Genomic DNA, 13,342 nt, shown 5'->3' on the forward strand with positions numbered 1-13,342 from the left:
CAGTTTTCCAAAGCTGTAGGAAATTGGTGCCACCTACAATGCTGTGTGGCCTTTCAAAATGTTTTATGTATCCTTTGTGCTTCTACCTCATCTGGAGTTAAAATTGTAGGATACATATTGTATTGTTAATATTGAATAGATTAATATATCCACTTTTCAGTAAACAGTGCTTGTGTGTGTGTGTGTGTGTGTGTGTGTGTGTGTGTGTGTGTGTGTGTGTGTGTAGCTAAATTATTGTTTTGTGCAGTCCTCTGTGTTTAATCGAGGAGTTTGAAATGGATGATAAATGAAACAAGTTGTAATGACTGTGGATCAGAACAATGTGCTGTAATGAAACTGATTTCTGGGGTTGCACCCAGAACTTGCATTGCTTTGGTGGTAGGGATAAGAGAAAGTACTGTTGGAGACTAGAAAACAAGCAGAGTATAAATTGAAAAGTGATGTTTCTTAAGCTAGTAGAAATGGAGTAAAAGTAAGGAAGATGTTGAAAGGTAAGCATAAGGAAATTGAGGAAGCGTTTTTTCCCCCCATGAACATTTAAGGCTAAAAGGTTGGCCATTACTGGGCTGATATCACAGGAAAAGGCGTTACAGTTTCAGTGAGAAATAAAAGGTTCTGCCAGTAGTGGACAGTTGTGTCACTGGAAAAAAATGGTTTGATGTTAAAGGCGCAAAGCAATTACAGATATTAGTTGCCAGTGGGCAATGGTTTATATTAATGGGGAAAGAAAATTTGTGCTGGACTGGGGTCCTCCTGCTAGGAGTGGACCTGGGTTTTAATCCTTGTCAGGCACAAATTTTCAACTAAATCGATTGGCGGCTAATGTCTGTCTTGATTTATAGTGGCTGCAGGATCAAAATGGTGTCTGTACTTTGACATGTCTGAAAGAACAGATCCCATATATATGTGATTAGATGTTCTCTAGATTACCAGTAGTTCTGAGGTTTCATCCACTGACAGAGGCTGTGCCATTGTTTAAAGAAATTCGTCGGAGTTAATTGATGAGGAGGGAATTTCTGGTGAACAGTTGTGCAGTTGCGATGAGATCGGTTTAAATTAATATATGCTGCCTACAAAAATGCTTCCTTCAAAAATGGAAGTTGTGGCGCCCAGGTACAAGAAGGTTGCCATATTGGTTTCCAGTAATGCAACTGGCAACCACAAACTTAGGCTCACATTGAAATCACTGCCCGTACATTACATTCATCGAAAGAAAGCATGTATGAAGTCAGAGACCTTTAAAACTTGGTTCAAAAATGAACTCGTACCGGCTATAGAGAAATATGTGAAAGACAACAATTTGCTGAATTAAGGTCTGCTGCTACCTGATAATGCACCTTCTCATTCTGCCAGTGATGAAATCACAGATGGAGATAGCAAAGCATTATTTTTACCACCAAATGTGACTTACCTTTGTCAGCCGATGGACCAGGGCATCCTTGAAATGCTAAAGTAATAGTACCACTGCTGTCTTTTCAGTTTGTTGACATCAGTGATTGATAATAATGAAGACACTGTGAAAATTCTGCAGTGGGTTGACTTACTCGATGTCATAAAGCGAGAAGAGATTCCGAGCATATCACTTGCAAGGTCTAAGAAAATTCTTTTAGACCATGAAGGTGGCCATTTAAACTTTGAATCCATGTATGTAACTAGTGTCAAAGATGTCCCTCTCCCCCCCCCTCCACCCCCCTCTCGCCCCCTCCTCTCCAGACTTGTAGCGCATTTGGATGTGACACTGGCTCAATGCTGGACTGAATGAGAATTTGAGGGCAGGCATACTTATCTAGGTTCCATCTGAACACCACAAGGGAGAAACACATTGTAACCCATTCACATCTGTCTGCTATCTGAGATCAGAACTCCCTGCAACATTCAGTGTCATCTTGTGCCACTGGTCGGAGACTAGCACCAGCCACATTACGGAATTATTGGCTCATGCATAGGCTGCTGTTGAAACCACAAAACACAATTGTTCCCAATGGTGCCATAACCAGGAAGTGAGGACTGCTTATGAATGGTGTCACATTGTGTTCAGCAATCAATCGCGGTTCTGCACCATCCTGGGTGACCATCATCGGTGAGAGAGATGACAACCTGCGAAGAGATCAGATTGTACCAGTGTTTGGAGATGCACAGCAGTATCACTCCTGGCATCTTGGTCTGGGCAGCCATCAGGTGTTAGTGAGCGAGGGAACTCAGGTGACATGACAGTATGTCAAAGACAAGCCGTGTGACTACTGGAACATATGTGACACATGTCTATGAACTATGTGCATGATGTTGAGATACTCTTGTGGCCAGTAATATCCCCAGATCTATTCTGATAGAAAATGTGGGGGACCAGTTTGGATGCCAATTCCATTTGTGCCATTTTCCAGGAATCGGGGCCCAGTTAGAACAGTTGTGGGCGATCTTTTCTCAGGAGGTAATATGAGGGAGGATCATAAAGTAACACAATAATTTTTTTCTCCCCTGGTTTTGCAGCTGAAATGTTAAAGCTTCACTTGAAGTTTGTATTACAGAAAGTAACGAGAGAAGCATGAATTATGAAAGAAACACAGTGTGCATGCTACTGTCAGCAACTTGTGAAGAGCAGCAAAGTGTCATTTGATATTTGTGCACCAAGGGGTGGAAACTGACTTAAATTCACAGGGACCTGTGTGGCATGTACGGGGATGACTGTATGAACTCTAGCAATGTCTCTAGGTGGTGTGCTGTATTCAAGAGGGCCGTGTGAATCTTAGCAATCTGACACGCTCTGGGCAGCCGGTAACAGCAGCAACCCCACAGAATGTCGAAGCCATTTAGGCAGCAATTATGTTGAATGACTGGCGTGTGCAGCTGTGAACCATATCGCAGCAGTTCAACATTTCCTGTGGGGCAGCGTCTAATACTAGTCATGATACGTTCTAATTCATAAAGTTAGTGATCGCTGTCTGCCAAAGAACCTGACAGAAAACCACAAGGGCCAGCAAATGATGACAAGCTTGGATCACTTAATGTGTTATGCTGCAGAAGGGCAGGACTTTCTAAAAGGAATCATCACTGGCGATGAGTCTTGTCCGTACCCTACACACTTGAAAACAAGAAGTCCTGAATGAAGTGGAAACATTTTCATTTCTCAATACGAAAAATATTCAAAGGGACTCAGTCTCTTAGGGAAGGGCTTGCAACAGCATTCTGGGATGTGTGTTATGAGTAATTGGTGAACTTCACTGAGCATGCAGCATTGTGAATGCTGCAGCCTACATTAAAACTTTGGTTAAGTCACATCGTGCCCTTTGTGACAAAGACAACAGCATTAATGCTGATAGTGTCTAACTTCATGACTACTTTCTTCTCCATGTTGCTGCTCCTGTTTGTGAGAGAATCACCAAATCTGGGTGGAAGGTGCTCCAGCATCCACTATATAAATCGGGCCTTGCACTATCGGCCTTGTCTTTCTGGTCCCATGACGAAATTTCCTGGCTGGCCAGTGCTTTGCCACAAATGTGGAAGTGAAACCAGGCAGTCTGCAGATGGCTATACTCCAGTTAAATTGACTTCTATGTACAGGGAGTATTGAAATTGGTACCATGATGGGAGAAATGTGTTGAACATTGGTGACTATGTAGAAAAGTAGGTAAAAGATGTAAGTTCTTTTTTTTACATATTAAACTTTTCAGTACTAAAATTATAGTTCACTTGTGCAGTGGCTTGTGGTACCCTTCCCAACTGAATCTGTGCATGCATCCACGCCAAAGGAGGTGCAGTGTCATACTGATAAATGGGCTCATACTGCCCAGTTCTTTGTCAATTTGACTTGATTTTGTGATCACTGAAATAACGTCATATACCCTCTCAGTTCATGAAGTTTGGTTTAATTTCTTCTTCTTCCAGCCTTGTTGCTAATCAGTATATTTTAGTCAAGAGGATGCAATTATCACTAATGCATATAGTAGAGCTGCATGTCCTCTGGAAATATAAAAGCTCTAGTTCCCCTTGCTTCAGCTATTTGCAATACTAACATAGGCAGTGTTGGCTAATGTCAAAAGACAAGACTTCTCAGTCATCCAGACTGTAACCCCTACAACTACTGGTAAGGCTGTTGCCCATCTTCACCAACCATGTACCTGTCCCGCCTCTCAACAGACAAGAATGTTGTCTTATTTTGCATAATTTCACTCCATGTTGTTTTGTGGAATTATCATCTGAGGCAAGTAAATGTAAAGTAAATGAAGTGTTTATTCAGCAGAAATGACAATTAAGAACATTGTGTAAAGTAGGTAACAATATATCTTTCGAGAAGTCTTTTTAAGAATCTTGAAATTCTTGCTCATTTCCCTGTAAATTTTCTCCATGATGATTTGTGTTGCTAAGAATAAAAATCGGTTTCACCTGAATTATGATCTACAAAATCACAGTACAGGTTAAAAAATAATTTCCATATAGACTTCGTCAGTAGATCTGGGTGGAGTTTCCTGTAATGATGCAAATGTAATAAAAATGTACCTCATTACCCACTCCCACAAAATATCTGATTATAACATTAGAAATAGCCAGAACCTGGCCGGCAGTTAACTTCAGGTAATGGAACTCTAGTAGCATAGACACGTTTATAAATAAGAGAACTGTTTCTGTGCTTCAAATCTATTACTCCCTTCCTCAGGGAAGGAAGGGGAGTTAATTGGGGAAGAGGTAGAAAAGAAGTGTTGATTGCTTAGTCTCTAGGATGAGAGGGGCCCACCTCATGTGAGGACCACAATGTCATGTGCTAGAGTATGATGTCCAAAAGACAGAGTGAAAATATGCAGAAAAGGCCAAAATTCTGATGAGCAACACAAAAGCAACTGAAATTAGGCATTTGAAAAAACCTGCAATACATAGATGGAGCAAAGTACCAGACAGTGGATCCAAAGGCTTTGGGTTTAATCCTCGGTCAGTCATAAGATTTCTGTCACTTCTTGCAGTATATGATAATACGAAAACTGCTAAATTGCACTATAGTTCAGAATTCACTTTGAATTGTAGATTCCAGTATAAATAGCTGGGTAAGCAAGTTTATAGGTCAGAGGAAGGTAAGAGCATGCCACTTCCAATCGAATCTTGTCTTGTAAAGCACTAATGCTTAAGCCGACCTTGAGGTTGATGACAAGCTTTCCATGTAATACATGTCTTCCAGTTAAAGCTATCAGTGTTGTTAGCCTACGTTTGAAGTGATGACTGAATTAGTGTAGGTCACACTGTTTTAACACATTGATGAGCTGTAACTGGTGAAAAATGTGACTGCTTTTCTGTAGAATGCACATTGTGGTCATGTTGTTACTGTTTTGGTTTCTTTCAAAAGTTAATATTTCAGTGATAGAGGAAACACAGGGTAGCTATTTGCTGTTTCAGACGAAACTTCATGATACTGTCTGTGATCATCGCAATTCAGCTACCATTGCAACTCATGATTTGGATCTGTTGCCACCTGGAGATCTTGTTTATACTGCGATGCCTCCAAATGTGCTGAAGATTCGTCCTCTTTCACGAACACGGGAATATACTGGTTTGGAATTGTTCCTACAGTTACAGAAAGAGGCTGATGAACTCAGAAAGGAGAAGAAACGCAATATTTACTCAGGAATACACAAGTTAGTAAACATCTGCATCTTTGTTTTTAGTTGACATAATTGCAAATAATGTTGAGTGCTTTGGTTGAACACACAACTTTGATTGATGATAATGTGTAATAATACTGTAATCTTGTAACCATGGTCATTGTCCATATGTGAAAGCAGAGTCATGAGTAAGTACAACACTAGGCACTGAGAGCATGTTTAAGCTGTGTTGACACTGAAGTTTGCATGCGTTTCTTGCAAAACATGTTTCCAGGTCTCCAACATTGTTTCTTGTTTAGGTCTCTGTTCACGCTGGTGGCAAACATTTGTTGTGGTTTATTATCATCTGCATCTTCATTACTTGCAGGACAAGTGACGAGGAAACTGTCTTAGGCATTGTACTGTTAATGCCAAAAAAATTAAGATGACAAAGAGAGAGGCTTGGTTGTCATTCATAGTTGAAGCACACTATAGAAAAAGTAGCATAAATCAGCTGCTACTGGGATGACCAACATTTGATCATGGTTTTGAAGGAGATGGCCAACACCTAACCATGATTTTAAGAGACTCTGTCATCCTTACTTTTACTTTATTTCTTGATATGGAGATGTATTTTGGGGTAATTCTACTAACCAAAAGAAAGTGCACATGATGAAGATTGATTCACTTTAGAGGCACATGGAAAATACTCATGAAAGTTGAACAGTATAGTAGTTATGGCCATGGAAAGAAGACCAAACAAGTCTGAACATTGACAGTTTGGCTCTTTCGAGATTCTGGGAAATGTTTTGTTGTGTGAATTAATTGGGAAACAGAAAAATGTAATGAGTGTTTAAGGATGAACATGTTTGTAAACTCTTTTCACAAGTCCTTGTTACTTCCATGTGTTATTTACACCGTAGTCGGTAATCATTAAGTCGAGCATTTGTAGGTTGCTCGCAGAGAACATATATCCCCCATCTCACTACCCCTCAAAACAGATTGGCTATGCATTCTTTTTCTGCTGCTCAAATTCCATTGGGCCAAACTATCTTCTTTCCATAGAAGTGTGTACAGAAAAGACTATTGTTTACAAAAGTATGGATCATTATACAAAAGCTTTCAAAATCTGTCGGTCGGGGAAATAGAACTTCACGAGATTAAGGTTTATAATAGTGATGTTTGACAATGTATGGGAGAAAGAGGTGGTCAGAAGATTAAAAAAATCTAGGATTGGGGGAATTGGTCACCCTGTCTGCTACAGGAGTTTTCTGACCCTTCATTTTTCAGCAATCGTAAATTCATTTCAGAGCCTAGCATATTTATTTTTGTATTTATTTTAGATTTTGAAGCAAACCATAACACATAGTATGTGAAGTTCGTAACGCACTGGTTGAAAGTGTGAAAGATTATGTAAATGTAATGGTAACCAAATTTTTAAAAAAATTGTTGATGTTGTCAACCATATCAACTGTATCTCAAAAGCAACTTTATTTATATCATCACTATTACTATCTATGAATGTGACGGGAGAATCGCTACCTTTCGGTGTTCGTGCCACATTCACTCATTGGTGTTACTGTAATTAACTGCTCCTGAAGTTCTGCTTCCAAAAGCAGTTGACTTACTTTGTTGTGTGTAACTGCTCTCTGGAGTGGCAAGTTTTCTTAATTTGCATGCAACATACATGGTATTCGCATCACTGTCGTCTGTCTCTTTTTCTCCATTTCTTTCCTCTTCAGTACATTAGCCAGTAAGTAGCAAGCAATGATTAAGCTATCTGGTCACACACCCACCATCTTCTGTGTTTTGGAGGAGAAGATAGGGGTGGTGGTGGTGGTGGTGGTGGTGGTGGTGGTGGTGGTGTACTAAGACGACCTGGTCCTTACTTTTCTAAGGCAAAATCTCCTGAAATCTGAAATCATGTGTGTTTCAGATACTAGTGATTGAAAATACAGTATAGAATACAAATAAAGACTAGCAAGCATACATTTACATATCCTTGTCCAGTGTACCTGTTGTTTGTTTAGACTTTTGTGTATTGTACAAGGACCGAATGGCTTCATTACCAAACCTCCAAACTGTGTACATTGTTTCAGTGGGACTACCTGACTTTTTTTCCTATCCTCAATATTCTTCTTCTTCTTGCACTACTGCCAGTATTGTACAACCAGCAATCTAATCTTCTTTTCTAAAGAACTGCTGCTGATAAGAAACGCAGGAGAAATTGTTCTAATGAGTCCTGTTTTCTGTTTGTGTTCTTATAATTGGAACTGCTTACTTTCCATGAGCATTCCTCTTCCTCGTGCAGCACTACGTGCCTCATCCACCCCATTTCAGTAACAAGAATCAGTACAGTCAGAAAACACAAATGAGCTACAGGGCATCAAAACCAAACTGCTGTCATCTTCGACCTTCAAAAGGCATATAACATCCCTTGGCAACACGACATTGCTAGCTTACATGAATGGAACCTCCAGGACCAGCTTCATATTTTTGTCGAGAACGTCTTGTCATATCGTACTTTCCAGATTAGTTAGTGCTTCACACAGTACCCCACATTTCCAAAAGAACAGGGTCCTGCAGGGCTCTTATTGAGTGTCAGTCTGTTTCTAGTTGCTATCAATGGTCTGACAGTAGCTGTGGGGTCTTCAGTCTCTCTCCCCTTCCGTGCCGATGACTTATCTAGTGTGGGTGTTGCTGAATGCCAACTACAGGATGCTATTTGAAAGGTACAGTCATATGTCCTCAGCCACACCTTTCGGTTTTCAGCTGTCAAGACTCCCATCTTGCACTTCTGTTGACGTCATACTGTTTATCCACAGCCAGAACTGTAACTTGGTGACCAGTTACTCAATGTGGTTGGGACTTAATACTTTTTGGGACTCGCCATTGATTCCCCTTTGACAAGGCTTCCCCATCTTCATCAACTTGAGCAGAAATGCTGGCTACGCCTTAATACACCTTACTGCCTCAGTAACACCAGCTGGGGCGCAGACTGCACACATGTATGCAGCTTTACAACCCCTTGATCCTGTACCATCTTGATTAGGGGAGTCTAGCATATAGTTTGGCATCGCCCTCAGCATTGCGCTCATTGGACCAGATACACCACTGTGGTGTCCAACTTGCAGCAGGAACCTTTTGAACTAGCCCTGTGAACAGCCTATTTGCAGAGGTGTGTGTTCCTCCACTACAGATCAGGTGCCAAAAACTACTCAAGTATGCTACACACGTTTACAGCTTACCCAAGCATCCACACTACCATGTCCTTTTTCCTAGTAGGGAGATCTACCTCCCAAAACAGAGACCAAGAACTGGGGTCACAATTGTAATTCAACTACAGAGTCTCTGCTCTGAACTCAAATATTCCCCACTTTCACCTTTTGTCAGGAAGCAATCTCAACACCCCCACGACGTGTACCCTGACCACGGATGTTCTCGGTTTATCCTTCGGATTGAAATATTCAGATGACCCCTTAGTTTTTTCACTGCCTGTCCCTGGCTGTCCTGCTTGCATTTTCGGGGTTCAGAAGTGGTGTACAGTGATGGCTCAACAGCCGATGGACGAACCGGTTTGTATCCCTACATGCAAGGTGCAATGAACTACACTCCCTGCGAAATGGATTCAGTGTATACACTGCTGAATTGGTGATCAAATGAGCCATTAGCCATACTTGTTCTTGCATCAGTAAGATGCTTCTAATCTGCAGTGACCCCATGAGCAGCCTTCCAGCTATAGACCAGTTGGTTGGTTGATTTTTGGGGAGGGGATCAAACAGCGACATCATTGGTCCCATCTGATTAAGGAAGGATAGGGATGGAAGTTAGCCGTACCTTCTCAAAAGAACCTTCCCGACTTTTGCCTGGAGTGATTTAGGGAAATCACAGGAAACCTTAATCAGGATGGCTGAATGCATGTCTAAACTGTTGTCCTCCAGAATGTGAGTCCAGTGTGCTAACCACTGTGCCCCCTCACTTGGTGACCATAGACCAGTGCTACCCCCATCACCCATTAGTGACGACTATCCAGGATCTTGTTTCTGACATCCATCAGGCTGGACGACCAGTCATCTTTGTTTAGACCTTTGGATATGTTGGGATCTCGGGGAATGAATATGCCAACTAGTTTGCAAAGTTGCTATCACAATGCTGATTTTTGGTAATGGGGGAGGTCTGGAAGGCTTCCATAACTGTACCTTTGCCCAAAAGTACACCAACAATTCTTGAACGTCTGAAACTTGGAATGGTCAACCTTGGGCTCCCCACGTTGCTGTCTTCCCTTCGTGCTTTTCACAGGGAATCCACTGTCATTTGCCAGCTACAAATTGCCCACACTTGACTGCACCATGGCCACATTGGAGAATATGGTGCCAATGTGGTACCTGTCTGATAGTGACTCACATTCTACTAGATTGTCCAAATTTGGCTGCTGCCTCCTGACATGTTGCCTCTAGCATTGGCAGATGACACCAAAGCAGGTGACCTGATTTTACATTTAACTCATGAAGGTGGTTTCTACTCGTGTCTGAGAGGTAGGACACTTTATCCTCATTGATAGCCTGAGGGCTTAAAGGGGCACACCCTCACCTGCTGATACGGGACCCATAGTGGCTCTTGTTTGGTGGTCCAGCCTGTCCCATGCCTTTACCGCCTTTTTATTCCCCTTATTCTTTTATATTTGCCATTTTTAATGTTTTGTATTTCCTAAAATTTCATCGTCTTTTCTGTACTGCTCATTTTTTGGTGTGATGAAGGCAGAGGTAGTAGTGGTCAGATGGAGAGGATGCGTCTTCCACTGCATATCATACCATGGGGACCTGCAACTGCCATTTTGGGCAGAGCGACTTCCACACCTTACTCCTTCTCACTCCTCTTCTACTTGTACTTGCTTGTCTCTCTTTCTTGTTGTATCTTGGTTACAGTGAGGCTTCCCAGCACTTATCTTTTGTCTTTTTCCTCTGAGGATTATTCATATTGTGGTAGATAGAGGTTGAAGGAGTGATGCTGTTGCAGTTTGACCCCTTTAACTCCAAAAACCAACCAACCAACCTACCTATGTCATAGTTTTGTAATTGTGCTTCAATTCATGGACTCTTACTAATATATCTATTTCCATGGAGATATTCACTAAAGAGGCAGGTAGTCACTGTAACATAAGTTTATTTCTCAAACACAAGTTTAACAAAATCCTCATTGTATTGTGGAAGTACTCATAAATTTCCTTCGTCTCAAATTAAACAAAATTCTTTTGCAAATGAGCAAACAAATAATAGTTCTTCAATGGGAAACAATTTATTATCATTCCTGAATCCCAGAAACAAACAGTTTAGTTCTTCAACACATGGAATTAATCACAACAATTTTTAAAGGTGAGCAAAATCTTGAAATCTGGATAAAGTTAAGTGCAGTAAAATGAAACGTTCCTCAGCTCTAGAATTTGAAAACTGTCCACACTTTTGCTTAAGTTGTAGAAACTAAATATTTCCAAATTATCTTGCTGTAGTACTTCACTGGAGACCTGAAAATCAAACAATACAGAAAATTTCTAAATTCAGTAAGGGTAGAAGCTCAATGTCAAGTCTTCGCACTATCTTGTCAGTGAAGAAAACAGAACAGTGTAAGTTATACCAAGTCCTAGCCGATAACACTTAGTCCAGATGGGGGAGACGGCGTGATGTCCTGGCAGCTGATGGTGGAGTCCGTAGCGAGTCCTTGTGGAGCTCTTCTGGTCAGTTGCTTACTGCGATGGGACTAGTTTGCTAAGCTTGCGTGCCTCCGTAAATAGGTGCCTCACAGGATACATGCGGTCCTATTTTCAACATGTGACCCTGTGGCTGCAGGAAAAAGTGTGGTAAGCCGATGACTTCTACTGTCACCTTACAGGCTGTCTGGTGGGCTGGTTGGAACACTGCTGTCACCACCCATTGGTCTGGCCATGGAGTTAGAGTTCAGTTCCCATGGTGTCTCTCCCACAGGAGGCAGAGCTCACAGCAATCCAAACAGCTTGGAAGTAGTGCAGAGTGCAGTCAGTGCCTGATGTCTAGGGTGCCACGGCACACACACTTGTCATTAAGTGCTTCTCCAAAGTGAAATTGCTGGATCTGCAGTTCTTCACCAAATGTGGAAAGGCAATAAGTGAGCTGGTTAGTTCAGACTACGTTCTTCCTCAGGTAATAACTTGGCAGTTACGTGGCAGTCGCATTGCAAATCACATGAAGAGCACTGTTGCCATATCGGTGATCGGAGGTCAAATTGTTACACAGATACACTCATTTAGTTAAGGTATGAAGGGAATTTCTGGTCGTCCAGTACAACAGTCGTATACTTTTAAGTAATGCTTTGTTATTAAGCTAAACTCTAATATTATATGTATTCTAGCAAAACTATGTATGCTTTAGTTTCCACTACATTCATGTCACTCTCCCTTCCTTATTCTTCACATTTTCTCCATATTTGCAGTTCATCTGTAGAAGGTAGATTTCCACCACACCCTCCCCCGCTTCTCTCCCTTCACATTTTTTCCGTATTTGCATTTAATCCCTGGAGGGTAGGTTGCCACACACCCCACCTCCATCCCCATGCGTAAAATTCCTTATCTTTTTGTGTGTTTCGCTAGAATTGTTCCTTTTACGTTCTCACATGAACATTTATATGTGAAGATGTAGAGAGAATAGTTTGGAACATAAATTTATGTATTATGAGCTTGTCATAACTGGAGAACTTAGTGTTGCATGCTCCTGTATTGAGGTGTTAAAGGTATTTGTTGCTGATGAGAAATCTTTAGTACTTGGCAGTTTAGTCTGCTTTTTGTGTTTGTGCATGTGGATTTATGGAAACTGACAGTGTGCCCATGTCCTTTGTAACCCAATATGGACATTACCTTTCTAGCAAAGAAATAATCATATTTGTGTAGTAACTTATCAAATATCTGATTTGCAGGTATTTATATCTTGTGGAAGGAAAGTCACTTTTTCCATGTCTGCTGGATAGTACTGAAAGAGTGATATCATTTCCACCAATAACAAATAGTGATATTTCAAAGGTCAGTATCTGCATATTTAACAACCACTGTTGTCAGTTGCTTTTTTTTTATTATTATTCTGTAAATAATGAAATTCGTAGTAAATTTAAGATTTAAATCATGAAATTTGTGTGTTTTAGTGATATCAATATTTATTTGTGTGACACAATTTAAAAAATTTGTTATTACAGATTTTATAGTTTGTATGTGTAAGTTAATCCCATGTTCAAAGAAAATGGTTAAATTTTCATAAAATTAATTACTTAATTGACTGTCTTTCCTAAACAAAAATTGTTCCAGTTGATATAATGAATTGCTGATAAGTACTTAACTCCAAAAGAAATGGTAGTGTAAAAGTCAGCACAGTCATATTTTTGAAGATAGGGAAATGAATGTGTAAAAGATTCAAGATAGGGAAATGAATGTGTAAATGATTCAAGATAGGGAAATGAATGTGTAAAAGATTCAAGATAGGGAAATGAATGTGTAAAAGACTCCATTTTAAGTGATTTAAAATCTTTTTTACCAAGTAAAGGAAGGTATGATATTGGAAAAACAAATTATAAAGTAAGATAGGGAGATGTGTGAAAAGGGTTCTATTCAGGGCAGCTTGTCATGTTATGCCTCACCTCTTTCAAATTTGTAGTCTTGGTGTGTCACTGTAACTCCCATCCCCTTTTGTGCTTCTCTCTGGTACTTACAATTAAAGTGTTTGACACACTTCTGTTGTGGGACCAAGTATTTTCCAGCAAAG

The 13,342-nt window shown here is 40.6% G+C and overlaps 1 protein-coding gene across 1 annotated transcript in view; it reads left to right on the forward strand.

The window, feature by feature from the left end:
- Nucleotides 1-13,342, forward strand: part of LOC126438155 (leucine-rich repeat-containing protein 47-like) — an 81,964-nt gene that overhangs the window by 25,094 nt on the left and 43,528 nt on the right. Inside the window, exons 4-5 of the mRNA XM_050090533.1 lie at nucleotides 5,380-5,618; nucleotides 12,507-12,609. Coding sequence (XP_049946490.1) covers nucleotides 5,380-5,618; nucleotides 12,507-12,609 — 342 coding nt within the window. The remainder of the gene's footprint in view (nucleotides 1-5,379; nucleotides 5,619-12,506; nucleotides 12,610-13,342) is intronic.

The sequence above is a fragment of the Schistocerca serialis genome, unplaced genomic scaffold, assembly GCF_023864345.2.
Source record: "Schistocerca serialis cubense isolate TAMUIC-IGC-003099 unplaced genomic scaffold, iqSchSeri2.2 HiC_scaffold_1261, whole genome shotgun sequence".
Taxonomy (NCBI): Eukaryota; Metazoa; Arthropoda; class Insecta; order Orthoptera; family Acrididae; genus Schistocerca; species Schistocerca serialis.